At 40.3% G+C, this 26,332-nt stretch overlaps 1 protein-coding gene across 3 annotated transcripts in view; it reads right to left on the bottom strand.

Annotated features, from left to right (window-relative positions):
- The window catches only part of Tenm1 (teneurin transmembrane protein 1), a 556,402-nt gene that overhangs the window by 18,322 nt on the left and 511,748 nt on the right, over positions 1-26,332 (bottom strand). For all 3 annotated transcript variants that reach the window (XM_027931186.3, XM_027931196.3, XM_027931177.3), the window contains 4 exons: positions 20,090-20,456; positions 18,172-18,682; positions 5,232-5,404; positions 3,963-4,198 (listed from right to left, as the gene is read on the bottom strand). In XM_027931186.3, coding sequence (XP_027786987.1) covers positions 3,963-4,198; positions 5,232-5,404; positions 18,172-18,682; positions 20,090-20,456 — 1,287 coding nt within the window. The remainder of the gene's footprint in view (positions 1-3,962; positions 4,199-5,231; positions 5,405-18,171; positions 18,683-20,089; positions 20,457-26,332) is intronic.

Below are 26,332 nucleotides of genomic sequence, written 5' to 3' on the forward strand. Positions count from 1 at the left end.
TGGCGTTGTGGCTCAGTGATAGAGCACTTGCCTTGTACTATGTGAGGCAGTTGGTTCGATTCTCAGCTCCACATAAAAATAAATAAGATAAAAGGTCCATAAGCAACTAAAAAAATGTGTGTGTGTGTGTGTGTGTATCTCCTGTGTCATTTTCAGTTATCTTTTAGTGGAGGAAAAATCAGTTGTGAATTTTAGTCTTTGCTTCATTTTGCCTGTAAATACAATAATCATGGTCCTTGATTTTATGACTTTCGTTTTAAGTGCTAAGCTTTTTCCATTTTTGAAAGCTAAAGTAGGCTGAAGTTCTGGGGTTTTGCTGTAGCGTTACAATTCAGACTGCAAAATCTTATAAAGAACACTGGGATTCAATGCTGGGATAAGTCTCATATGACAACATTATTATCCACAGACACAGCAAGGTGCAATCTGGTTGTAGTTCCTAAACCAGTTTGCCTTTGGTGAATGTCCAATTCTTTTACAATTGCCTCTATTGTTATCTGCACTCTAATTTCTCTATTGTCCAGGGAAATGTATTTATGGGGACAGATTGATGCAGCAGATGAGAAGATACATGGGTTGGATGCAAAAATACTTTGCAAGGAAGATGATTCAAACACAACTCAGGTTGGGGGAAATGGATTTTTTAAATAAATGAAATTTCAGGATGTTAATGTGATTTATTTCCCTTAATGGTGCTGGTGAAGGATGGCCCAGAGGTAACAAATCCCTTGCCTGCTCAGGCTGTGCAGGATATCACATTTCCCAATAGTTTGCTTCCCTCACTTGGAAGGCGATCCTGACTTTGTGTGAAGAAAAAAATCACTGATCATTGGAGAAAAACAACTCATATTGCTTTATCTACAAGGAGGGGTCTATCATTTTATGATTTTTTTCTTTCCAGCTAGAAGGTCTAGTGTAGGTATGATTGGTAGCTTTTTGTAACATATGATGCCCATCATCTTACCAAATGGGCCTTTAAATGAACCTGTCACTTTGTGCCTGAACAATTAGTGCTTTATGACCTGCTGCCTAAACACATTTATAGATTACAACCACACCTTTGTGTGGGTTTTCAGAGGAGCTACATTTCCCATAGTACAGCAGGGCTTTATATATTGTGTGACTATCTACCTGAAATTCTGTCCCAAAGGCTTTGGTGAGCCTGATCTGTCCATGCTCTGGAGTGGAAACTTCAGCAGGAGAAATGTATGATTCAGTTGAGGTATCCAGGTACTTGAGGGCATCAGAGAAGCTTATTCTTTACAGGTATACTTAAAAATGGGGTCATTGCATATTTGGTTCATGAAAAGAGAAAGTTATCATCAGCTTGTCCCTTGTAAAGGGAAGGACCATCTCCTCTGAAATAATGTGATCAGTGGGAAAAGAGAATTTGCTTTGTCAAAATGGATCCATGCCTATCTTTTGGGAGCATATTCATTCCATTAAATTGGATATATGCCTAATATGGGGAAACTGAAGTGGCAGCATAAAGAAAAATTCCCATAAAGGGGGAGGGCAGGTAAGAACTAAGTTAAACAGCCTGCTTCCTCCTTTTGTCTCCTTCATGCTTTCTCTGCCTGGAGGCCAGCCAGATGCCCTATACCACACACAATTGCCAGTACATTAGAGTCGATTATTTGTCTCTTTGTCAGTATTGAAATGAGGAGTCAGGCCCTGCCAAGGTGGCTGTACTGAGTGGGGCAATGATTTATAGATTAATTATTGGAAGGAACAAGGCAGCCAAGCATGATGCAGTGGAAAGATGCTGCACTAGGTGAAGACCTGCATTTTGCTCTGGCTGTGACCCTTTAATAGCTGTTTAACTTTGGGCAAATCACTTAACCTCTCTGGGCCTCAGTCTCCTTATCTATAAATTGGGAATAAAAATTGATGTATGTAGGGATCAAATGAAATTCTGGCTGTGACAGCATTTTGTTAATTCTAATGCACTAAATATGTGTAAAGTATTGTTATTGTTATTAGATGTCTAGGGAAATGCACAGTAACATCACCTAGTCAATAAGAAGCTCCAATTCTTCAATTTGAAGACCTTAAGGAGTACCCTAGAGGTCATACAGAGTAGGAGGCCTTGAATTTGTTGCTTTTATAATCCAGTTCACAAATCTGTTCAACTCTACAATAAGATGTGAAATGGGTCAAATTATAATTAGTATGAAACTAAACACTTCACTCCTCGACACCAAGAGCTCTGGAATGTTTTATGGCCATTGGCTTCTCAACATTGTATGTATGATATGTCAAAATATACTCTACTGTCATGTATATCTAAATAAGAACAAATAAAAAATAAAATCTATGCAGGGAAAAAAGAACGATTTTGGATATAGGCAATACATAAGTTTACAGTTTTTCTTCATTGTGCATATGGAGGGGAGAACACAGGGTGAGTTATCCTAGAAAATGGAAAATCCCAAGGTCACATAGTACAGGGTGGTTGTCCTAAAGAACTGAAAATCCCAAGGTCACTTAGCATATGATTTGGTTTGTAATGCTTTACCGAGGCCATACACTAGGGGAAGCACTAAGAGATCACTTATTTCTTGCAATCTTTCTGTGCAATCCATGAGGTTGAAAAGCCATTTGTAGATAATTCTTACTTTTCTCTAGTACTACCTTTTTAATTTCACAGGTAAAAAACATAAAATAATTTAAAAACCAGTATGAAGGCCATGTCATCTAACTTTCCCATCCGAGCTTTTGTGTCCAGGAGATCTCAATTCTTGAAGAACTTTGATGGAAACCCTTAATGAAACACACACACACACACATACACACACACACCACACACATACAGGTTTGACTATTTGGACTGGTTTCAACTCTCAATTCAGTGGCATATCTGGTAAATGCTCTGTTAGAGACTGGTCAATAGAATCAAAACTTACAAATTACAACTTCAGCAGCTATTATAAAAAACACCCACTGACATCTGTGTCTCTGTGTCACCAACAGAGCTGAAAGAAAAGTGAGCTCAGTTGCAGATTCTTTTGTCCATATCAAACCATATGACTGTTTTGACTGCTTCTCCCTAGAATTGGATCATTGCTTGGCAGTTGCATTTCTACAGCCTTAAGGTTACTAAGTTTTTATCATGAATGAAGAAAGTGCAAGCATTTCTAGTATCCTAGATGTGACACAGGTTGCTCATTGCAGGTCTGGCCTCAATAGTGATTGAGTCTTTCCTGCAGGCTGGCAGTTGCCATAGGGGCTGATACTGAATGTTACTATATTTGGAAAGTTGGTCACACCATCCTAACATCGGTTAGTATTGAAGAAGGGAAAGGTAGACAGTGCTGTGGTGTTTATAGGCTTCATGTGCTGCAGAAAAGCAATTTTGACACAGATCTCTGGTTACTGTAGTGAATTGTGCCAGGTTAGAACTTGAAAACTCCCAAATCTTTAATTTCCTTCAGGCAGCTCTCTCTGAGTGCTTCAGCCTGATCTCAGTCCTAGGTTTTTGTTTTTTGTTTTTTTCCCATCTGGTCCTGAATATGTATTCATGGCAATGAGATAGTATACAATTTCCTCCTATCTTGCCTTATATCTCTCATCCTTCTGTGCGTACCTACCTGGTCTTTCCAATAACTACCCAAAAGCAGGGACCTGGGTCAACCTGTAGGACCTGATAAGCATCTCCAGGGCATGCTGGGATGGGTACTGGAGGGTCTCCTGACTAAACATATTTCTCCAGCCAGACTTTCCTGGTGCTTGAAATTCCTACTATTAGAGCACTTTAGCTGGCTAATGACAAAGAAAGCTCCCATTAGAATGCTCATTTAAGGATACTGAACCATTATCAGCCATTAGCACCCTCTCTTGAATTAGTATATCATATAAGCTAGTCAGTCACCTAGAAAAGATATGGAGAAATGGGACTCCCAATCAGGAAGGCTCTGCAGTTTCTAAAGAAACCCATACAGTTTGAGAAGGTCAAGCCTTACCCTCAACCTCCTTTCAAAAGCTGAAATGTTGCCTTTGCTTTGCTCCTTCCTCTGCCGCCACTCGATGAGGTTTGCATTGTGCTCTCCAGGCAATGAGATGTTGCATTTGCCCAGGGTGGGATTGACAGCCCCAGCCAGGATATGGGGCTCTGAGCTGAGGCTGATTTCCATCCCACTGGCAAAAGTTACACGTAGAGAACCATCTGGACTCACTCGATAGGTACTTTGAGTATTTTCTGTAGACAGTAGAGAAAAGGAAGATGAGGATAAAGAAAAGGAAGAGCAGGAAGCCAGACAGAGACATGTTTAGCTTTAGGAAGCACATTCTGGAAGGGATGGGCAGGTAGGGTGCTGAGGAGCTAAGTGCCTTCCAGGCAGACCACCTCTCTGACAGGTAGATGTGCTTTCTGTCCATTTGGGTCTTGTTATTTTCACAGCTGGGGTATCTTGTTTCTAGGATCAAAGACTGCTATCTAACACCACAGGCTGGTTTGTGTTTATTTTTTATTTCATTTTTAAAACATTGCTTTATAAAGTCCCTGACTTGTTGGATCAGCCACCTCAGTTTGATATGCTGGGAGCTAGAATGAGAAGAGTATGAAGTTCAATTTAGCATTCTTACCACCTGGAACACCATCACAGTTGCTGTACCCCACAAAATATTAACACTGATAAAAGTCGATATTGTTTTTCTTAGAGCATCTGGCCCCACAACAGAATGAGTCCTGCATGACTGGGAAGGGGGAAAGCACTTTCTCTTTGTCCACTTCCCCTTTAGCTTCCAGGACATTCCTTCCAAATTATCCTTACTTCATTTTTCTTTCATTCTTTCTTCTCTTTGCATAGAATGACTTTTTAATTCTCATTTCACTTATATTTTTCCCTGGTGTGTATCCTAATTTTTTCCTTTTTATTCACCCATGTCAATGTTGATCTAGAATGTTAAGTTCAGTAATAAGACTCCATTACTTTCATGTAACCTAGTCAGACCCTAAAAGAGCTTTACAAACAGCTGGGCGTTGGGAACTGACTTGATGAAAGAGTAGACTTGGCAGGGATTTTGCCTCATTAATCCCTCAGAGATGTGATCCAAAGTTGATATGTGAAATTGTGAAAGGTGTGAATTTGTCTGGGTCTTAGCTGAAAAATAGGGAGAAGACTCCATCTTCTCAGTCAAAGGTGAATTGTATTGATTAATGGCATGCATAGGTTTGAGGGTACACAGAGATAGGTGCTGTTACAGTCAGGTGAAATTGTAAACATTCTTACCTTGTTTTAAAATATATATGGTACTAGTTGCTGTCAGGTTGGTTGACATGAGGACATTCTCACGATTGGAAGTATCTAGCTCCACTTTTGTCAGCTTCTCCAGGTCACTGTGGAAGCTGCTGACTTCTCCAGTAGGAAATGTTGCATTGGTCAAATGTCCCTCGGGGTCATACCTGAGGAATATAACCAATCCCAACTCTGAAACCTCTTGGCAGTGATAACAGGCCTTTGCAAAGTAAAAATCACTTGGCAGCTAATACAGTTTAACTTTGAGTGATAACAAGTATTATTAACCTTGTTCAATAAGAAGAAAAAGGTCAGAGAGATGATTAATCAAACGAAGGTATTTTTTGCAGCTTCTGAATTCCTGATGACTTCCTTGAGCTGTGCTGTTTTACAGAAAAAAATATATCTGGTAATGAATCACCAGGGTGGAAAACTGATTTATGAATCATGTCCTGTTGTGTGTAATGTTGCAAGGAGGCCTCCGTTTGCAATTTGGGTCGATCCCATTAGATGTGATGGATTACAAAAACCAGCAGAGGGTGCCATTGTCAAAGGAAAAGAAGGCACAAAAAAAGGGCCCGCAAAGCCTGAGCAGGCCAATAAACTGCCTTTGCATTGTGATGAGAAAATTATAATTTGCTGCTATTTAAGTTGCCAAATTTGAAATGAATGAATCATTCTTCCAACAAAATGAACAAGCACAGAGGATAATGGAAACATGTTCATTAAAACATTCTGGAACCCCCTGATCTTGGTGTCACATTCTTTTTATCTTTTTGGAGTATGGTGTATAATGTTTTGTAATTTGCCTATATGAGTAAGAGACAAAAAATAATAATTACCTCGGATAATAAGCAATACCCCATATCTAGGAATATAGCCTAGTGAGTTTACTTTTTTGAAAAAAAGATCCGAATTATTGGCAATCTCACTGTCCTCCAAATGGAAACTGCTTCCCTGAAGGCTTTTGATGTGGAGCTGTTCTTTTATTGCCAATAGAACCATGAAAAATAAACACTTCATTAAAAGTAAAGACATGCACTTGGAAACCCATTACTGTTTTCTTTTCAAGTTGCAAATTGCAAAATATTTAAGCACTTTTATTTGCTTTTAAAATGTTAAACAATTATATTCTTTTTACCCAAAGTGAGCAGGATACAGCCTTGACACAATGGTGTAGTCTGGCTCTACTATCCCTTCCCCCTACAATTATGCAAAAAGCCATAGTAATTCAGTGTTAATCCACTTGGTTTTAAAGGACTCAGCCTGGGTAGTTGCTGAAATTTTAAAACCTATACCAGCCTGTGGTAGGCTTGGGAAAGGGGGCTAGCCCATAATTTGTAGGACAGAACTGAACTTGGGGCTATGGGCAATGCTTTATTGTGTTTGTATGGTATGCACACAGGCTATCAATTAAAAGTCATGTAAAGGAAAAAAATTAACCAAACTGGTCATTTGTCATCACGGATATACCAAATGTTAGTTGTTTAATTGGTTGTCTCCTTTCTTTAAAAGGATTTTGGTCAAAATGGTTGTGTGTTGCTTCTATGCACTTAAGGATTCATTATTAAAAAAAAAAAAAAGCCAAGTGGTGCTATTTGTGCCTAGGGTTAATGGCAAAATACTTCCTATTCCTAGCCTGTTTGCTCCTGGCTTGCTTTGGGGCTCTGTGGCTAAGAAGCAGGCCCCTGATGAGAAAGGAGCACAGAAAAGCTTGCAAATCCTGTCCTGCTCCAACCTTTTCTGCCTGGTGTTCCTTCCAGGGGAGGAAAACAATGTCCGGCCTTTATTCTCCCAAGATATCAACCTGCTTTTCCCTGCAGGGAGGAGTTTTTAGCTAGCAAATAGAAGGCAGCTGCCTTATGTCTTCCTCACAAGGGAGTCTGTATAATGCAGGCAGCTCCTCTCTGTTCACTCAGCACCTGCAACTGTCCCTCATTTGTTTCCCTTTCCTGATGTCCAAGGGGTTTCCTCAACCCTTGGTCAATGTGGCTCTTTACCACGCTTCCACAAAATCTGGCTTAGGGTGCTATGGATACAGGTTGTCAACAGGCTTTGGAGCTTGGGGTTAGTTTCCTTCTTTCTCACACAGTTCCTTGCCTTATTTTATTAAAAAACAAAAAGAAACATTTGTTGATTTGAGGTGCTGGGAACAGAACCCAGCGCCTCACATGTTCTAGGCAAGCACACAGCCACTGACCTATACTCCTAGCTCTCCCTTTGTTTTAAATCAACATTTCATGCAAAAGAGAGATCAATGGTTGTGTTTACTCCTGAGAGCAAGATGACAAGGCCATTCACTGAGCAGAGGAACAAGGGTCAAAAGTCCCAGTGAGCATTAGTAAAGACCTGTGTATAAATCTGGTTTCCTAATACACCTACCACCAACTTTTAAGTCAAGTTACTGGTACTCTTTGTCTGAGATATATTTTAGTTTCAAGGCTTATTCCCAATATTACAGACATGTTCCCACATATTCTGTTCTCATTCCTACTTTCCAACTGACTGTTGTACATTTGGAGAAGGCAGCTAAAGAGTCTTAGACAAGACTATCATTATTGAGTTAAGACCACTGGGGAGGATGCTGCTTTTCTGGTGAAAGAGTCAATGTTTGGGGAATAAGGTATCATTTCCTACAGGCCTGTACAGTTGCCGAGTACCTAAAAGGTTGAAAAGTTTTATTGCCTCGTTTCCTTTCTGTGGCTACATAGGCATCCTTATTTCAGAGTGTATGTTTGGCTGTCACTCTATCATAAACAAAGCACACCACCCCAACACACTCATGCACCCCAAATTTGGCTAGTTACAGTCAAACCAGTCACATTTGATGGTGTCTGCAGTCTGGCATCTCTCATGTGCTCAATCATTTATATGGCCCTGGATCAAAACATATAGTCCCACTTCTGTTCTGTGGGGTCATTTCCAAAGGAAGAGTGACAGGCAGACGTATACATCAGTGGATAATTCCCACAACTTTGGAAAATTGCTCAAAGTAGATGAGAAAGAAAGGGAGCCTTTGATTTCCTATGGCTTGCTCGAGTCCCCCACCATCACAGGGGAATGCATCTTTCCAGACTGAATGTCAAAGAAACAAGTTTAATCAAAATCTCTCATGTTGTGTGTTTCCCTTTGGTGCCTGCATCCTTTGGTGTAAAGCACAAGGCAATATGCTCCAATGGATCCCCTCAGGCTACAACATGGGAGCAACCCCCTCCTTCCACCTGGCAGGGTGCAACATTTGCCTAGCCAGGCATGCAAATCTTACGTGTTCATGTGCACGTGTTTACGTCCCAATGGAGCAAAGAAAACATTTGTACAGGAAATTGAGAATTCATTCTTGTCCTTGAGGAGCATATAGTTTAGTTAGGAAAATTATATTTATATATTATTAAAGTATATTTGGTTTCATATTTTCTCAGAAACAATAGCTTGCTCTTTCCCTTGATGACTATTTAACACAGAGCTAAACTATGCAGAGTAGAAACTAGATGCTCCTCCACCTTTGCTTATAAGAAAATATTGCAAATTATAAAAGTAAAATCCACTACTTATTTTTTAAAGGAAATACAAAGGTGTTAGATCCTCTTTACATTTTCATGTCAGAAAACTGACCAACCTAATAAGCTTTTTTAAAGAAATACCAGATTCTCTTTCCTCATCAAGAATTTCATATGACTTCCTATGATTCACTTCCAAGTCCATAATGCCATTTTGTCTTCATTTGTCTTTCATTCTTTAAATATGAGAGTCTCATGCTAGGAACTGGGGATATAGTATTGAATGAAATTCAGAGTCTAGTAGGGCAGGTAAAATAAACACACAAATAACTTTTAACGGAATAATATTTCCAAGTACTTATGTAAAGAAAGAACTGTAGATGCTCAGAAGAGGCAGAGGTCATTTCCAACTTGGTGAGCAGAAAAGGAGGAGGAAGAGCAGAAGAGGGTAGGGTTTGAATCCTGGAAGGTAGGTAGAGATGAAAGAATGAAGGAAGGCATGGAAAACAGGCAAGATTGTGGAAAGCATACAGGTGGGTGGAGCACAAGGTCCACCTGAACGGTGGTAAGAGGTGTGTCTACCTAGAGGCAGGGAGCTAGACCCTATGGTGCCTTAGTTCCCTTTCTACTCTAGAATTCTAGAAGGAGAGGCATGCTGGGACAGAGCTTGGGGGAACTGGCATACTGGCTTTGGAGGTAAGCATATAATTAGTAGACAATGGAGAGGCATGGAAAGCTTTTCAGGGGGAAGATAGGATTATCTGAGCAGTGTTTTGGTGGCAATGACTCATGGAAGGGGTGACATGGGGCAGGGAGAACTGTTAGGAGGCTGCAGCCTCAGTTGATGTAAGAGAAGATGGTGGCCTCTTGCCTCTACCAAATGTATTGTGAGTGCCTATCACTGGGACTTGTCTTCCTCACTAGTCCGCCAACTCTCACATCTTCCAAGTGAGAGTACCAATGTCTCATTAATCTTTGTATTCTCAGTATCTGGCAAAGAGTGGATTCTCACTGCATACCCTTGCTGAGTGAGTGTAAATATGATGCTGTCAGTGGAAATGGAAAGGATGGGGTGAATGTGAGAGCCAAAGTGGTTATAGAACAGACATAACCATCTATAGAGAGCTTGGGAACTACACTTAGCTTACTTAGATGTCTTGTGCAGTGTAGCTAAACTTCCTTAGCAGCTTCGTGAAAGCTTTTTCTGCCACCAGCTCCTTGTTACTTCTGTTTGCTCCCTTCCTTTATTTCAGTTCTTCCTAACATTACCCATGACTATTCTTTGCCTCATTCTTGATCCTTATCAAGGCCATAAAGCACAAAGAGAATAGTGTCTGAGCAAAGGTATTGAGTCCTGTCTGTTGATACCTGAAGGAACACTCAATGATTCTCTATTCTTATTTAAGTGAGATAATTTAACTACCTAGAGGCAGAGGGCTATCTTAGTTCCCTTTCTACTCTGGAATTCTAGAAGGCATTGGAAACATTTCATATATTTGGACTGACTGATCATTACATAAGCACTTCTGCATGGGAATCACATCCTATCCTCAGGCAAATATCCTCCCCAGAGATATGGCTTATTTATCTAGCCCCTCCTTCCTTTGTAATCTTATGGGGAGAACAGGAAATTATTTATTAGCCATATTTGATAAAACTGAGCATTTGTAAAAGAGCCTAGAAGATACCTAGAGATATTATAAAGGGTTTTCCAACTTTTCAGGGGCTGGTGTGTGTGTGTGTGTGTGTGTAAGGAGGAGATGAACTAACAAAGTTCAATAACATAGAGAATGCAGAATATCAAGGATCAAAGATAATTTTAATTGTCTATTGTGGTGCTGGGGATGGAACGCAGGGCCTTGGGCAAGCTAGGCAAGCACACTACCACTGAGCCATACCTCCAACCCCATCAAGAGATCTTGTAAATAAAGAGTCTCCTTAAAGTTGGAGGGGCTTGCCACAAAGGGAAAGGGGTCTGAGGAACTGTCAACTCAACCTGGAACTACAATAGTGACACAACTGATGCTCTGACTTTAGTCTGGTGCCTTTTTCATTTAGTAGAGCAGACACCTTTGTCAGAGTCACAACCAAATACATCATGGCTACTCTTACAAATCTTGGGGGGAAGAGGGCTTGTCTGTTGTGTGAGTTGTGGAACCTATCCCTTGGATCCCAACTGTGGCAGATTTATTAAAACTCACTAGTCCCTCAGGTGGGAATGCCTACCTTATTTTGCCAATATTCATATCTTGACAATCACCTCCTTGTTAGCTATTTCTCTGGGGTCAGCTTTCCCCCTGATACTCAGACTGCTTACAGGTAGTGGAGGCATAGAGTACTGATACTTTGGGTGTGCAATTTCGATTTTGGTCCAAGTCAAATGGGATTATGGGAATGAACAAACTATTTAAACAAAATCACAATACACAATAAAGGCAACACACTACCACTGCACAAGATGCTTTTCAAAATCCCATTCAGAATATCCATTGTTCAGGGTCATGTGTGTCACTTGTCCTCTCATAACTGCAGATAATCAAAAGTTGAATGCATTACTGGTTTGGCTACCTTTACACAGTAGTTCTCCATCCTGCCAAAATTTGTTTCATTTCTCTCTCCCTCTCTCTCATCTTAGAACAAATTTTTTTGCTTCCACCTTGGCAAATAATTTGCCTCCTTTGGTCACAGAAAGAAGCTTCAGAGAAATAGTCAAATGTTGTTCGGAGGGCCTGGTATTTGTGGCCTGGCAACCTTCTACCAACCTTAGTCCTGCTCTGTTCTTCAGCTTCAGAAGGATAAGGAAAAAAAAAAAACCTGGTATGCTCACAACTGGCTAAAGTAGTGGAAGATGTAAGTGAAAGAAATCATTTAATTTTTTAATTTGTAAAATGTCATATTTTGTGCATAGAAGACTGTAGGAAGAATTAGTCATGTTATAAAGGTTGGGAAGTTATTCATTCCTGTGTGTACAGGTAAGAAGGGACCGGGCAGTGTTTCAGGAGGGAAAGCTGTTTAGCAGCAGAATGGATTGCTTCAGGAGGAAGTGATACCTTCTCCTCTCAACAGATGCTGTATGGCCATGAGGGTTTCAGAATGATTCTGGCTGGAGTTAAGGTGAGAGGAAAAAACAAATGTTTGCTCAGTCTCCTTTATTTTACCTAGTAATGCTTCCATAGTTTTCTTTTCCTGCTACATTCTTCTAGCACTCCAGACTTTGTATAGTCACTAATGCACTCTCCAATGTTCCTTCTTTTTCTGGAAGGTAGTAGTGGTAAGGTGGTAGTAGTGGAAATTGTATTGGAACAGAACCTTAAAGACCTGACTCTAGATCCAGCCAACGAGCCATGTGAATGGGCAAGTTTCTTTCTGGGCCCCATTTCCTTATTTATGAAATGACTACCAACTGAGCTATATCCCCTGCATGACTTCTAATGTTTCTTTGTGGCCATAAAATTCCATTACTAACCCCATATGCATGTCTGTGTTTCTTATCTCTTAGTGGCTCAAGATTAGTTTTTCAACAATGATGTTAGTTTTTCACTCAGTACTGACCAAGTCCTGGTAACCCACCTGGACTCCACTCACTGGGATGATTCTGCTTACCACACAGTGCCTGTGTTGATGTGCTGCCAGTGGGATACAGGCACACAAACTGAACTGACAATAACATCCTTTTCTCTATCTGGCATTGTCAATTGTACCCTATGTCCTGCATCATCTTCATTAGTAAACAAATAGATTTCTCTTACTGAAAGGGTTCCTTCTGTTTATTCCATTCCCCTCCAGCTCCAAATTCTTTGCTCCTCTTTACAGCTAAGCTCCTCCAAATAATTCTTTACTCACTGTCTCCAATTTCTTCCTAGTCACTTTCTTTTTATTATTTTTGAGCTATAATTCATATACCATGAAATTCACAGTTTTAAAGGGTACAATCCAATGACTTTCAGCACATTCATGATGTTAAGCAACCATCATCACTACTTCTAGAATATTTCCATCATCCCTCAAACAAACTCTGTACTAACAGTTACTCCCCATTCACCTTTCTCTCCATATCTTGACAATGACTAATGTGATTTTTGTCTTTATAGATTCGACTTTTCTGAACATTGCACATAAATGGAATAATATGATATTTGTTGTTTTGTGTTTGGTTTCTTTTTTTTTTTTTGGTACTGGGGATTGAACTCAGGGGCACTCAACCACTGAGCCACATCCCTAGCCCTATTTTGTATTTTATTTAGAGACAGGGTCTCACTGAGTTGCTTAGTGCCTTGCCATTGCTGAGGCTGGTTTTGAACTCATGATCCTCCTGCCTCAGGCTCCTGAGCCACTGGGATTATAGGCATGCACCACCACGCCTAGTTCTGTCTTCTTCTGTCTGGTTTCTTTCATTGATCATTATCATTTTGAGGTTCATCCATGGGTAACATGTATCAGTATGGAGATTTCTTGGAAAGCTGGGAATGGAACCACCATTTGACCCAGCTATTCCCCTTCTTGGTCTATTCCCTAAAGACCTAAAAAGAGCATGCTACAGGGACACTGCTACATCGATGTTCATGGCAGCACAATTCACAATAGCAAGACTGTGGAACCAATCTAGATGCCCTTCAATAGACGAATGGATAAAAAAATGTGGCATTTATACACAATGGAGTATTACTCTGCATTAAAAAATGACAAAATCATAGAATTTGCAGGGAAATGGATGGCATTAGAGCAGATTATGCTAAGTGAAGCTAGCCAATCCCTAAAAAACAAATGCCAATGTCTTCTTTGATATAAGGAGAGTAACTAAGAACAGGGTAGGGACGAAGAGCATGAGAAGAAGATTAACATTAAACAGGGATGAGAGGTGGGAGGGAAAGGGAGAGAGAAGGGAAATTGCATGGAAATGGAAGGAGACCCTCAGGGTTATACAAAATTACATACAAGAGGAAGTGAGGGGAAAGGGAAAAACAATACAAGGGGGAGAAATGAATGACAGTAGATGGGGTAGAGAGAGAAGAGGGGAGGGGAGGGGAGGGGAGGGGGGATAGTAGAGGATAGGAAAGGTAGCAGAATACAACAGACACTAGTATGGCAATATGTAAATCAATGGATGTGTAACTGATGTGATTCTGCAATCTGTATATGGGGTAAAAATGGGAGTTCATAACCCACTTGAATCAAAGTGTGAAATATGATATATCAAGAACTATGTAATGTTTTGAACAACCAACAATAAAAATTAAATTTAAAAAAAAACTTCATTTCTCTTTATGGCTGAATATATTTCATGGTATGTATATACCTCATTTTGCTTGCTTTCATCAATTGATGAAGACTTGGGTGGTTTGTACTTTTGGATATCATGAATAATAGTGCTATGAACATTTGTGTATCCATTCTCTCTTAAACCTTTTCTGCTTGGGCTGCAGTCCCCTACTGTGTCATAGCACCTGCTCTTCTCTAGGTAAACAATTATCTCCATAGTTCAAAATTCAATAGTCAGTTCTCAGCCCCATCTTATTGGAAGTATCTGACACAGCTGTTCAGACTTTTCTCCTTGAATTACTGGTTTTTTGGTGATAGAATCTGAATGTGTCCCTCAAATTTATATGCTGAAAACTAATTGCCAACGTGATATTGTAAAGAGGTGAAGCCTTTAGGAAGCAATTTGATAATGGGGGCTCAGACTTCGTGCATAGGATTAGTGACCTTATAAAAGGGCTGCAGGGAAGTAGCTTGGTCCCTTTCAGCTCTTCCCTTCTGCCATGTGAAGAAACAGTTCGAGGTATCTTCTTGGAAGCAGAGAGCAACTCTCACTAGACACTGACTGCTGGCACCTTGGTCTGGGACTTCCCTACCTGCAGAACTGGAGAAATCAATTCCTACTGTTTATAAATTACCCAGTCTGAAGTTTTGCTTACAATATCACAATCAGACTAAGACAATTGGCTTCTAGAATAGTCCACTCTCCCAGTTTTCTTCCTACTTCACTGGTCTTTCCTTTTCACCCTCTTGCTGCTTCCTCTTCATACCTCCAACTCTAATCTTTGAAGTGCTCCAGAATGTTTTCAGATCTGTTTTCTTCCTTGTCTACATTCACTTTGACGGAGATCTCATCCCATATCAATCTAAATACAATCTAAACACTAGTGGATGCCAAATGTCACCCTTCTCTACTCATTTCCAGACTCATCTATTCACTAGCCTATGTGATATTTACACTTAGATGTCTACCTAAATTGCTCATATCCCAGTTGAATTCCTGATCTCCCACCTTACAACCATCCACTATAATGCACTCCCTGCATAGTCATCTTTTCTGAGAAATTGAAACCCCAATATCTACTTGCTTAGGCCAAAAACTTTGCTATTGTCTTTGACTTCTCTTTCTCACAAATAACATATGTAATCTATAGTTCTATTGTCGAAATATATTCTGAATTTTAATACTTCTTATTGTCCCTCCACTAATCCAAGTCACCATCTTTTGCTTGGCTTATTGCAACAAAACCTCCCCAAACCTCTTAGTTTTTCCTGTTTCCTATACTGTTTTCAATTCAGAATGAATTGGAAAATGTAAGTCAGGCACATAAAGCCTTTACTCAAAACTCTCCAGTGGCTGCACCTCTTAGAATAAAAGGCAAAGTTTTTATAGTGGCCCCTAAGGCCCTATATAAAGTAACTCTGGCCAGGGTTGGTGGTACATGCCTGTAATCCCTGCAATTTGGGAGGCTAAGGCAGGAGGATCACAAGTTTGAGGCCAGACTCAGAAACAGCAAGGCCCTAAAGAACTTAGTGAGACCCTGCCTCAAAAAAAAAAAAGGTGTGTGTGTGTGTGTGGGGGGGGGGGGGGCTGGGGATGTGACTCAGTGGTAAAGCACCCTAGGTACAAATCCTTCTACCAAGAAAAAAAAAATGAAGTAGCTCTGGCCACTTAAAGGATTTAATCTCCCCATTACTCTTTTGTTTGTTTGTTTAATGTTTTCATTTGTGCCTTATAATTATATATAATACTCCCCAGTGCCTCCTTTCTCCCTTCCCTCCTTTCTCCTCTACTACTTTTACACATTCAGCTCCATACATACATAATTGCCTTACTATTTCTTGAATATGTTAGACTTATTCCTGCTCAGGGCCTTTGCACTTGCTGTTCCCTCTTCCTCTAATACCTCCTTCCTGCTGGATATGCATATGACTTACTCGTTTATCTTCTACAGGTCTTTGCTCCAGTATCACCTTCTTTGAGGCTGTCCTGCCCTCCCTTTTGTCTCACACATTTGATCTCCCTTACCCTACTGTACTAGAGAAGTTAGAATATAATTTATCACCACCTGAAGTTCTACATATCTTACTTGTCTCCCTTCAATGACATTTAAGCTCCATGTATATCTTTTCTGTTCATGACTATATCCCCAGCCCTTAGAAAATTGTGTGGCACAGAGTAGATGCTCAGGAAATATTTGTTGAATAAATAAATGGTTGAACTGGTTATTTTGAAAATGAGTTAATACTTTGGCCCTTTCTTGTTGGGGGACTGAGTTCAACTAATAGCTTTCAAAATAGTTATTTGGGGCTGGAGTTGTAGCTCAATGATACAGTGCTTGCCCAGCATGTACAAGGCCCTGATTTCAACTTCAACATCACATAAAAATGAACAAAATAAAGGTACTGTGTCCATCTACAACTAAAAAAAATATATAAAAAAAATAGTTGTTTGCCTAAGGTCAGCCACAATGTGATCTGGTATGGGCTTTAAAAAAGACATTAAAATTTCTCATTAGAAGCTAACATTCCTAAAGGTAGTATATTTCAAAATGTGGCTTTAAAAAATCTTTATTTAATTATTTTTATGTGGTGCTGAGGATTTAACCCAGTGCCTCACATGTGTGAGGCAATTGCTCTACCACTGAGCCACAACACAATTCTGAAATGTACGTTTTTGAGACAGAATTTTGGGGTTTGAACTGTGGACTTGAAATACTGTGGCGTGAAATACTTATTCAGAGAATGGACATACTAGGGGCTGGGGTTGTGGTTCCTGGTAGAGTGCTCGCCTAGAATGTGCAAGGCCCTGGGTTTGATCCTCAGCACTACATTAAAAAAAAAATGGACATACTAGGGGCACCCATCCCATGTTGCTATTAAAGGAGTCAATTAAAACAGTGTATGTGAATCGCCTACTCTAGCACCTATCACTTAGCAAATCCTTAGCGAACACTAGCGTTTATTACTCTTCATTAAGATATAAGAGAATTTTTCAAAACTAAGGAAGACTTGCAACAGAAACAACTGAATACATTTTTCTAAGTGAAACTAGAACAGCTGTCCAGCTCTTTTATATAAATGGCACTTCTTTGGGACATGATCCAGAGCTTGAAGGCCAAGTCTTTTGTCCCTTTCCTCAGGAAGCTCTCATGGGACTGGCCATATTGTCTACATCCTCACAAGAGTAGTCACACTTGGAAACTCTCATACTTAATATCTCTACTTCTCACAGTCTTCAACTTTAACACCATTCCTGGCTCTGGGTTCAGATTCCACAGATTACCCTCCCTCAGTATACTGGCCCAAAATACAGCAATTCCCTTTGTGGGGAAAATGCTTTGTGAGTGCTGGTAGACCAGCTTGCTAACTGCATTGATGTGCAAACAAGGTTGTCCATGCTTTAAAAGGCAAGGACAATGGTCTGTATTTCCATGCCTTGACATCTCCTAGTAGCTTGCTGTCAGACACATTTTGTGTTTGTTCCAAGTTAAACAAAGTTGTCACAGATCTGGTCTGTAACTGCCAATATGTGCTGAATTCTTTGACTTGCGCAGGGACACTGAGGAAGCCCAAGCCCACACGGGAGCATTTGGCTCTGCATTTCACGGAAGCAGTCAATGGAATGGTGCTGCTATTCAGCATTTGATCCACATGATTTTACACTTGCTTTTCAGGGTCCATTTCTTATATTCTAACTTCTCTCTTACCTCCCACCACAACTTATACTGAGTTGGACTGGGCTGGGCACATATTCATGTATTCATTCATTAAACCCCACAGGGATCAAGAAATACTTGTTAAATCACACTGCTTCTTTACTGCTTTAGAACTATCCTCTAGCTTTGTTATTTAAATGCAATTTTACCTTGTCTTCCCAGGTATGCTGTAAATTGTTTGAGTACATGGACTTCTACCACATTCCTGACTCCTGCAGTGCTATACTTGATTCCTCCTTCATTCAGTCTATGCTTTTATTATTATGCTCTATAAACTGCTATGGGAAAATGGGTCCAAACCCTAGGGGTTGGGTAAAATTTTCTTCTCGACTATTTACTTTTTATTGTGATTGTTAGGAGAAAATAGCATACAATACCCAGCAATTACTAAGCCATTTTTCTACTGTAATACAATTGCAAATAAAAATCCAACAAAGACTATGTTGAGAATTAGAAACTTACTCATAAACAGTTGTCCATCCATTTTCATTACTTTTGGTAGCTAGAAGTCCCGTGTTTCCTGGATAGGTCATCAAGGCCAGATTATAGCCTTGGGCTGAAACTCTTTTTAGGACTCCATTGCTGCTTATAGTCAGCCAGTACACCTGCCCGCCAGGCACCACAAGCCAAAGGGGCATCCCCCCTGCATCACGGCGAATATGCACTGAATTGCCATTGCTGCTAGTAATGGCACCCAAATCACCTTCAGCATTGTAGGTGAAGTTGTACACATAATCCCTTGTTATCAAGTTCAGGGTGTGCAGGTGGGTTCCATTGACAGTGAACTGATAGAGTTCCTGATCAGCAGGTGAGGCAATCTCATAAAGATTCATGTCATTCAGATGGGCTTGGTTCCTGCTGATGGTACGAATTCGAACATTTCCAAGATCTGCTACATAGAGGGTACCATCAGGCGACACTGCTAAGGAGGAAGGTGCTTTCATCTTTGCATCTTTGGCATAGCCCCCATCACCTATGGGAGAAAGATCTAGATTTTAGTAATTGGCATCATGAGCATTTATATGAACACACCATAGACAGAAAGCACTGTGCATCAGGAATCATTTTAAAAGGAATAATCAGTGAACCAACATTCTCTGCATGGTCCCCTTGATGATTTTGAAACCCATTATTCAAAAAATTGTAATTCCTGAGTCAGTACCACTAAAGATGAACAGTAAGATGTAATTATCTCAGTTACACCAATTTTGTGAAATCCTCAATCCTGCTGTTCAGAATCTATTGTATTGTAAGACAGAAGAACAGCAAATAATGATAGCTACACAAAATTTGGCTAGAAATCCATGAGAACTATGCCTGTCAATGCTTGTAGGATCTGTTTCATGATTTTCCAGTCCTACCATGCCTAGAGCCCTTTCTTCTGTTAATTCCCATTGTTCCACTGTTAAAGTATTCTAAGTCTATAAATGTAACAATGATTCGGTGCATCAAATTTGATAAATAGACTAAACATTAGATTTGCCTTGAATGAAAGATACAAATTAGCCAAATATCTATAAAACTTATTGTCCAGGAAATCATTGGAAATATTGATCAAAAGTCCTTTTGACCAAATTGCTGGCTCCTGATTGCTGTGGCCTAAGAAAAGGCAAAAGGTAAGAGGACCATTTGGGCTTGGATGAGTAGTTTAATAGGGCTACATGTAGCAAGGAGGGGTTTCTATATAATGCATCTGTTGACATTTAGAGGTCTGTTAGCTATCTGGAATATCCATTGCATGTTTTGGAGGAAAAGACTCTTTTTCTCCCATTTCAATTAAAGTAAAGGACCCTATTAGTTTTGGAGAGAATTTTAGGTTTTTATAAAACAAGGTAGATAGCAGAGTGATGTCCTTAGGAGCCTCCATTGTGGGATTTAATTTTGCTATTCTATCCCCAAGGCATTCTGTTTTTGAACCCTCTGAATCTCGAATAGTGAATGTTTTTAATCTGGAAACCAGTCACCTAGGGGAATTATTTTTTCCATAGCCAAATCAGTAGATGTGGGTTGTACTAATTTTCCCTTTCTTGAAAGTATAAATAATGTCATATTCTTACATTGGCACAATGATCTTAACTTTTGAAAAGAGTATAACATTTTTTCTTTAGTTTATCCTCAGAATAGCAAGGTAATAAAATTGAGACAAGTGCTTGTATTTATTTAACAAATAAGGCAAATGAGTCATGAAGAGGTTTTGTGGCTTTCCCAGGGTCATTCAGTGATTCAGTTGTCAGAACAGCTAGGTGATCTGACTGCCAACCCATTCCTTTCTTTGCTAGCCCACACCAATGTTTACAAGGAACCCTTTTGACTTTTCTGAAGCATGCTTTTCTTTTAAAAACAGAGAGAGGGAGCTGGTGAATTGCTGAAAAGGTCATACCTGAAAAACAGTCACAGTTAGGATCAATTTTGCAGTCACAGTCAGTGGGGGCACCAGCGATGATGGAGATCTCCCCATTGGTGGTCACTTGCTGAATGCGGTTTACTTTCCTCTCGTCTGTTTCAGCTATGAAGAGCAGCCCGCTGTGGGAGACGCTGATGGCCCTAGCCGACTCCAGAGTAGAGTGAATTGCTACCTTGCTGACCAAGAAATGATCGATGCCTGGCACCTGGCAGTGAATGGGGCGCCCTGCAATGATCCGCACACGCCTGTTCTCAGAAATTTGCAGCACAATGTTGTTATCCAAGACATACAATGAATTGTCCATGGGATTGACTGCAAGGTCTGTTGGCCACTCTAATCGCACCTGCAAACAGAACAGAACACACACCGTTAGGTTACCATATCTTTCCAGAGGCAATTTTACCTTGAAAGAAACATTGGTTTGTTGTTTTCCCCCTCTTAAGAATTTCAGCAAATGTTGGTGATGTCTGACAGTGAAGGGGGGACATTTCTGATAAACATATTTATGATTTATGCTATTGCCAACATAATGCAAAGTTTTCTTTTTTTCAATTCCAGAAGGATCCTCTGAATAGCACTTTTCAGAGTGTAGTCTCTAAACCAGCAGCAACAGCATCACTTGGGAACTTGTTAGAAATGCAAATTCTCAGGCTCTACACTAGTTCTATTGAATCAGAACCCCTGGGGATGGGGACCCAGTCACCTATGCTTTAACAAGCCTTCTAGGTGATTCTGAGAACCATTGCCCTAGGGCTTCTGGATTGCTATAAACACAATTCTTTCTCGTTGTGTGGCAGATGCATTAAAAACAGTCATAGTCTTTTGGACAACAGGGTGAAGGGAAAACCGATTTTACTTAGCAGTTGTTAGCACAGATGTAATATCCATCTTGTGGATTACTTACGTATAGTTCATCAGCTATTGGTTTGGAATCCTAGGTTGTATCATACTGCTTGCTCAGCTTGGCCTGGTTCACCCATGTGCCCCCTCCTTCAGAAAGAAACATTTTTTTTTCATTGAATGTTTGTTGAGAATATTCTCTGGGCTAAGCCTTATGCTAGGTTTGTGGGCTTGAAAAATTACTATGACACAGCCTCAACCCTCAAATGACTTATGGTCTGGTAGAGCCCTTGGAGGAACCTTTAGGAATTACTCTCTACGTTATGAGAAGGAGACAGCAGAGTGGGTATGAGAGCACTTCACCTGAACTGGGAGTCAGGAGGCAAGATATTACCAAAGAACATGATTGCTAAGTAGGGGCTGAGATGACCAGTAGGAGAGGAATGGGGTGGAAGTTGAGGAGAGTAGAGTTGAGGTCAATCTGGGCAGAGGGAACAGCAGAGTGAAGGCGCAGAGGTTAGAGACAGAATGGCCCATTTAGGTTACTACAAATAATTCAGTAGCCAGGTGGTATGAACTAAATTGTGTCCTCCCCAAATTCATTTATTGATGTTCTAAACCCCAATGTGACTGTATTTGGAGACAGAACCTTCAAAGAGTAAATTCAGTTTAATTGAGGCTATAAGGGTGGGGTCTTAATCCAAAGGACAGGTGTCTCTATAATAAGAGGAAGAGATGCCAGGGCTGTACACACACAGAGGGACATAGCACAAAGTTGGCCATCTGCATGCCAAGGAGAGAGGCCTCAGGAGAAATCAAACATGTCAACACCTTGATCTTGAATTTCCAGCCTCTGGAAGTGTGAGAAAATAAGTTTGTATTGTTTAAGCCACCCAGTCTGTGACATTTTTTGCCCAAGCAAACTAATATACCAGGCAAAATAGGGAAACGCATGTCCAATTTAATTCTGATGACCAGGGGAAGCTACTGAAGGGCTTTAAGTAGGGGTGTGACATGGTCACATTTGGGTTTTAGATGGATCATATTTGGGTTTTAGGTGCTATTGAGATTATATTGGAGGTGGAGGCAAGATGGAGGCAGGCAGTGGCCCAAGTAAGGGATTATGGTGCCTGAACTAGAATGACAATGGAGGGCATGGAGAGTAGATGGATTTGAGACATGTTAAAGTGATAGAAGTAAAAGGACTGTGTGTGTGGGTTGCCTTGTGCTAAGTGTTGTGCTAGGTACTGGTCTGCACTTGAGTTCCTTTCTGGACATAGGAGTTGGTGCAATGCCTACCCTGACATCTTCTTGAGAGTGAATATTTATCCCTGGGTACTTCTAAGAGAACTATGTTCCATGCCCCTCTCCACCTCACCACTCTAGTTTCTCTTTGTCTCCTTTTGGGCTAGACAATGGCAGAAAAAAATATTCCATTTGTGGCCAAAATAGTAACTATAATGTAGCTTTTTTTTTTTTTTTTTTGGCTTTAAGTAAAAACCCCAAGAAGGCTTTGCTTTCCTCATAGAAGCTGAAAGTCTGAAAACAAGATATGTTTTCACTGCGTTCTGAGGCCCACTGCTTCCCCAGCTGGAAGAGGTCTGATATGTATTTAGTAAGCAAGCCCAGGTAGTAAGATATGGTTCTTCCTCTGCTTGTGTCTCAAAAGGGAGGGCAACTGGTGATGTTGTGAAGAGGACAAAGGTTGCCTTTGACCTTCCCTATTGGACCACCTGGGGCTCTTTGCCTCTGCCTCTGGGTGTTTCCCAGACACCTAGCAAACCTCATTCTGTCCCTACATGTCTGCATGCCCTCCACCTCCACATCCACACTGGCCTTCTCTGGTCAGTACCATATGCCTCTGGGCAGCTAGGAATTTGAGTGCTAATGGGGTATAAAGCTCAGCTTGTGTTATGCATGTTCTACAGTGCCTTTCAGACTGAGGCCATTGGATAAACATTAAACACCAGCCTTAACAGCTCCCAGAGCACTTTGTGGTTATGTGTTCCTCAGCACGTCTGTCTGAGGCCTTTGCGTGTCAGTGCCCTGCCACGGAGAGAGGCAGTGAGGCCTGCTGCTGCTGAGGGCGCTGACTCTTCCTCCACCATGTGCCCCTGCCTTGGACCTCTATATACACTATCGTGCTTGTACAGAAACTGTCTGTGTGCACTAGTCCTATGGAGCATGGTCCCCCAGGAAATAAGACAGGGCTGGCTGAGGAAGAGGAAATAAATTTATTTCAGTACAACACTCCTATTTTGATGGAGTCTGAAGTCAGTGACCCAGAAAAAACAAACCTGGCAGAAATGACATTCTAATTATCCCCACTCTGGGAGCCAAGGCCAGGGCAGAGGCCAGGGATGGCACACACCTGGCAGGAACAAGAGAAGGAGCATGTTTTGGATTCTATTCTAAGCTATCAAGGCTGCTTCTGAGATAAAGGCTGGTAGTTGGAAAATAAGCTGTTAAATTCTCCAACTCAGCCAACCTGATTTAGGCCAATACTATCAGTGTCATGTTTATTAGATTTAATATTGCTTCAAAATACACCAGCTATTGTGTCTGTTTGTTTTCTTCTCCATCAAATAAGCCACCCTCTGGCAGTTTCCTGTGACTAAAGTGGCCTTTGTGCTTCTGAGACACTTTCTATACCAACTACACAGAATCCCTTTAATTCCCATTTGATTTGGCTGCGCAGCTTGTCTATGAAATCTGCTCAGATGAAGGATGTGTGGTTACTTAGTAATCGAGGGGCTGCCTTTTCAGAAGATGGACCTTTTTACCTTTTTTAGGTTGTCAGTTTCTTTTATAACCTTCTCTCATTAAATACTTCCATTTCCAGGTAATTTTTCAAGAAACTGATGCCTTACACCCACACAATAGAAACAAAGTATTTACTATCAAGGCATTTCTATAACATACAACCTAACATATGGGATGGAGTCTTTGAACTGATTCTGGCAGTCAGAATTAATGTCTATTAGTTGCAGAGAGAGCCTGGAATTACATGCTACTAAAATGGGGCTAAGGTTAACTCCTGAGAGCTGTTGGCGTTTGTCCTAGTGGTTTCTCAGGGGGAGGGCGCAGAAGAGATTTCTTTTGGGGTGGAGAACAGAAAGAGATCGAAAAGCAGCAGTGAAGCTCTATAAACTCTGCCTAGTGACCTGGCCTACAGGCAAGCCATTTGGCCTAATTTGTGATGCTTGCCCCACCTTGTAAAAATACATTAATTTGTTTGAAATGTCAAAATGTATTTAAGCTAAACTTGAATTAAAGGTCACTGGCATAGCCGCCAGCTGGTGGAATGTGCCCATCTCCCAACAATCTTCCCTGGGAAATAACCCTGAGCAGGAAGGGGCTCTTGGTCCTGATGTCAACCCTTGACAGCACCATGTCTTCCGCTGCTAATTGAAAACTTGCCTTGAAGGGAGCTGACTCTTAGGTCAACCAGTTCCCTGGTTGGTTTAGAGATCGAGCTAATTTTGACTTAGGTAAAAGTTTATAGTAGCAGAATACTATGGGAAAAATCTAGGTGTAAAAAGCAATATCTAAAAATGGACTTTTGATTAGACTAGGTTAGAAAATCCCTCAATTAGAAACCTAACCCCACTCCATAGACAAAAACTATCATTTGTGTACTTGGGCTCTCTTGAACAGTTTGACTTCAGATTCACTCTTTCCACTAGTATGTAACCCTCTGGAAATTGGATTATCCTCTTTGCATCTCTGGTTTCCTAACTATAATAAGGAAAAAAAGGCTAATGATAGTATATAAATAGTATAGAAATAGTACTATCTATTTATGTGGATTAAATGATACAGTGATATAGGGTATTCAACTCAGTGTCTGGCACATAGTAAGGGATGGTAAGTGGCATTAATATAAATAACAGTTTCATAGTTACATATCTTTAGAACTAGAAGAAACCTAAACCAGTTACCATTCAATGTAGTTCCTTTTTGACTGTTTCTTAGACTTTGGTTGTCCACCTACCACTTTTATGAATATTGCCTTACTTCTATGCCAAGTACACTATAATTGACTTAATATTTTTCTTTAAATTGACCTACTTTTTAAACATGAATAGGTGCTGCCCCTTTCTTTTAACTGGTCCTAATTTATAGCACCTATAAAATTACAGAACCACTAATATAGGCTGTTAATAAAAGTAACTACTATTTATTGAGTACTTCCTAGGTGTCAGACATTTTACATGGATTATTATTTTATATACTTGAGAAAAAAAAATCACTTGAAAAAATATTACATTCCAAGTTTTTAGATATGTTTGTAGCTCCTATGTCATCTGATTTCCTCATTCAGAAGAATGGTCACAATCTTTACTCTTTTCTTACCAAGTCTGGCCTCCCCTTTACCTCTTTTGAATCAATCTAAAAATTGCTCTCTGGCTAAGAAGGTCAAAAATTTATTAGGAATCAAGTGATTTGTGTTTCTGTTTGCAGTCTGTTATCTTTTAATTCAATGCCTTGTGGGTGCCTACTATGTGCAGGCATGGTTATAAAGGTGAACAAAATGGGTTTCTGCTGTTCGTTCATTCACAAGTTAAGTGCTAGAAGGCAGATACAGAAATAGGTCATTTAATATAGTGTGGTTAAGTATCATGATAGATGCCTGGGGGGCATGGGAACACAGAGGAGGGAGTTTGGGTGAGATACCTAGGAGAGAAATGTAAGCTTAACATGAAGGTTAAAACTAAGGTGTCTAAAGCAAGGTGGGAAGAGTGATCTAAGCAGAGGAATAGAAATGAAAAAAGCACAGAAGCATAAAATGGGGTAGCTATGAGTTGTAGACACAGTTCTAAATGTTTGTCAGGGACACTATGTCCAGGTATCACCATTAAGACACTACTTTTGGGTGTGGTTAGTACTGTGCATTGTAGGATGTTTAGCAGCATTACTGGTCTTTATTAGTTTTTAACATGAGTGTTTTTATAAAAATTATTGTATTTATTTATTTTTATGTGGTGCTAAGGATTGAATTCAGTGCCTCACAGATGCTAGGCAAGCACTCTGCTACTGAGCTACAGCCCTAGCTCTGGTCCTTATTCTTTATGCCAGTAACATTTTGTCTCCAATCATGATGACCCAAAATGTCTCTAGGCATTGGAGAATGTTCCCTGAGGGGCAAAACCTTATCCCTTGTTGAGAAGCACTGGATTAAGTCATGGAGAGCTGTGTATGCTAAGACCTCTAGATTTAAACTGTAGGTGTTGAGGCATCTATGAAGATCTTTAAAATAGAGAGCTGACATGGTCAGATTAGTATTTTAGAAAGATTTCTTAGGCTGCAGTCTGGAAGACAGGCTGGAGGGAAACCAGACTAGATGTGAGAAAACCAATTTGGAGGCCAGCCATTCAT

Source organism: Marmota flaviventris, chromosome X, assembly GCF_047511675.1.
Source record: "Marmota flaviventris isolate mMarFla1 chromosome X, mMarFla1.hap1, whole genome shotgun sequence".
NCBI classification, from domain to species: domain Eukaryota; kingdom Metazoa; phylum Chordata; class Mammalia; order Rodentia; family Sciuridae; genus Marmota; species Marmota flaviventris.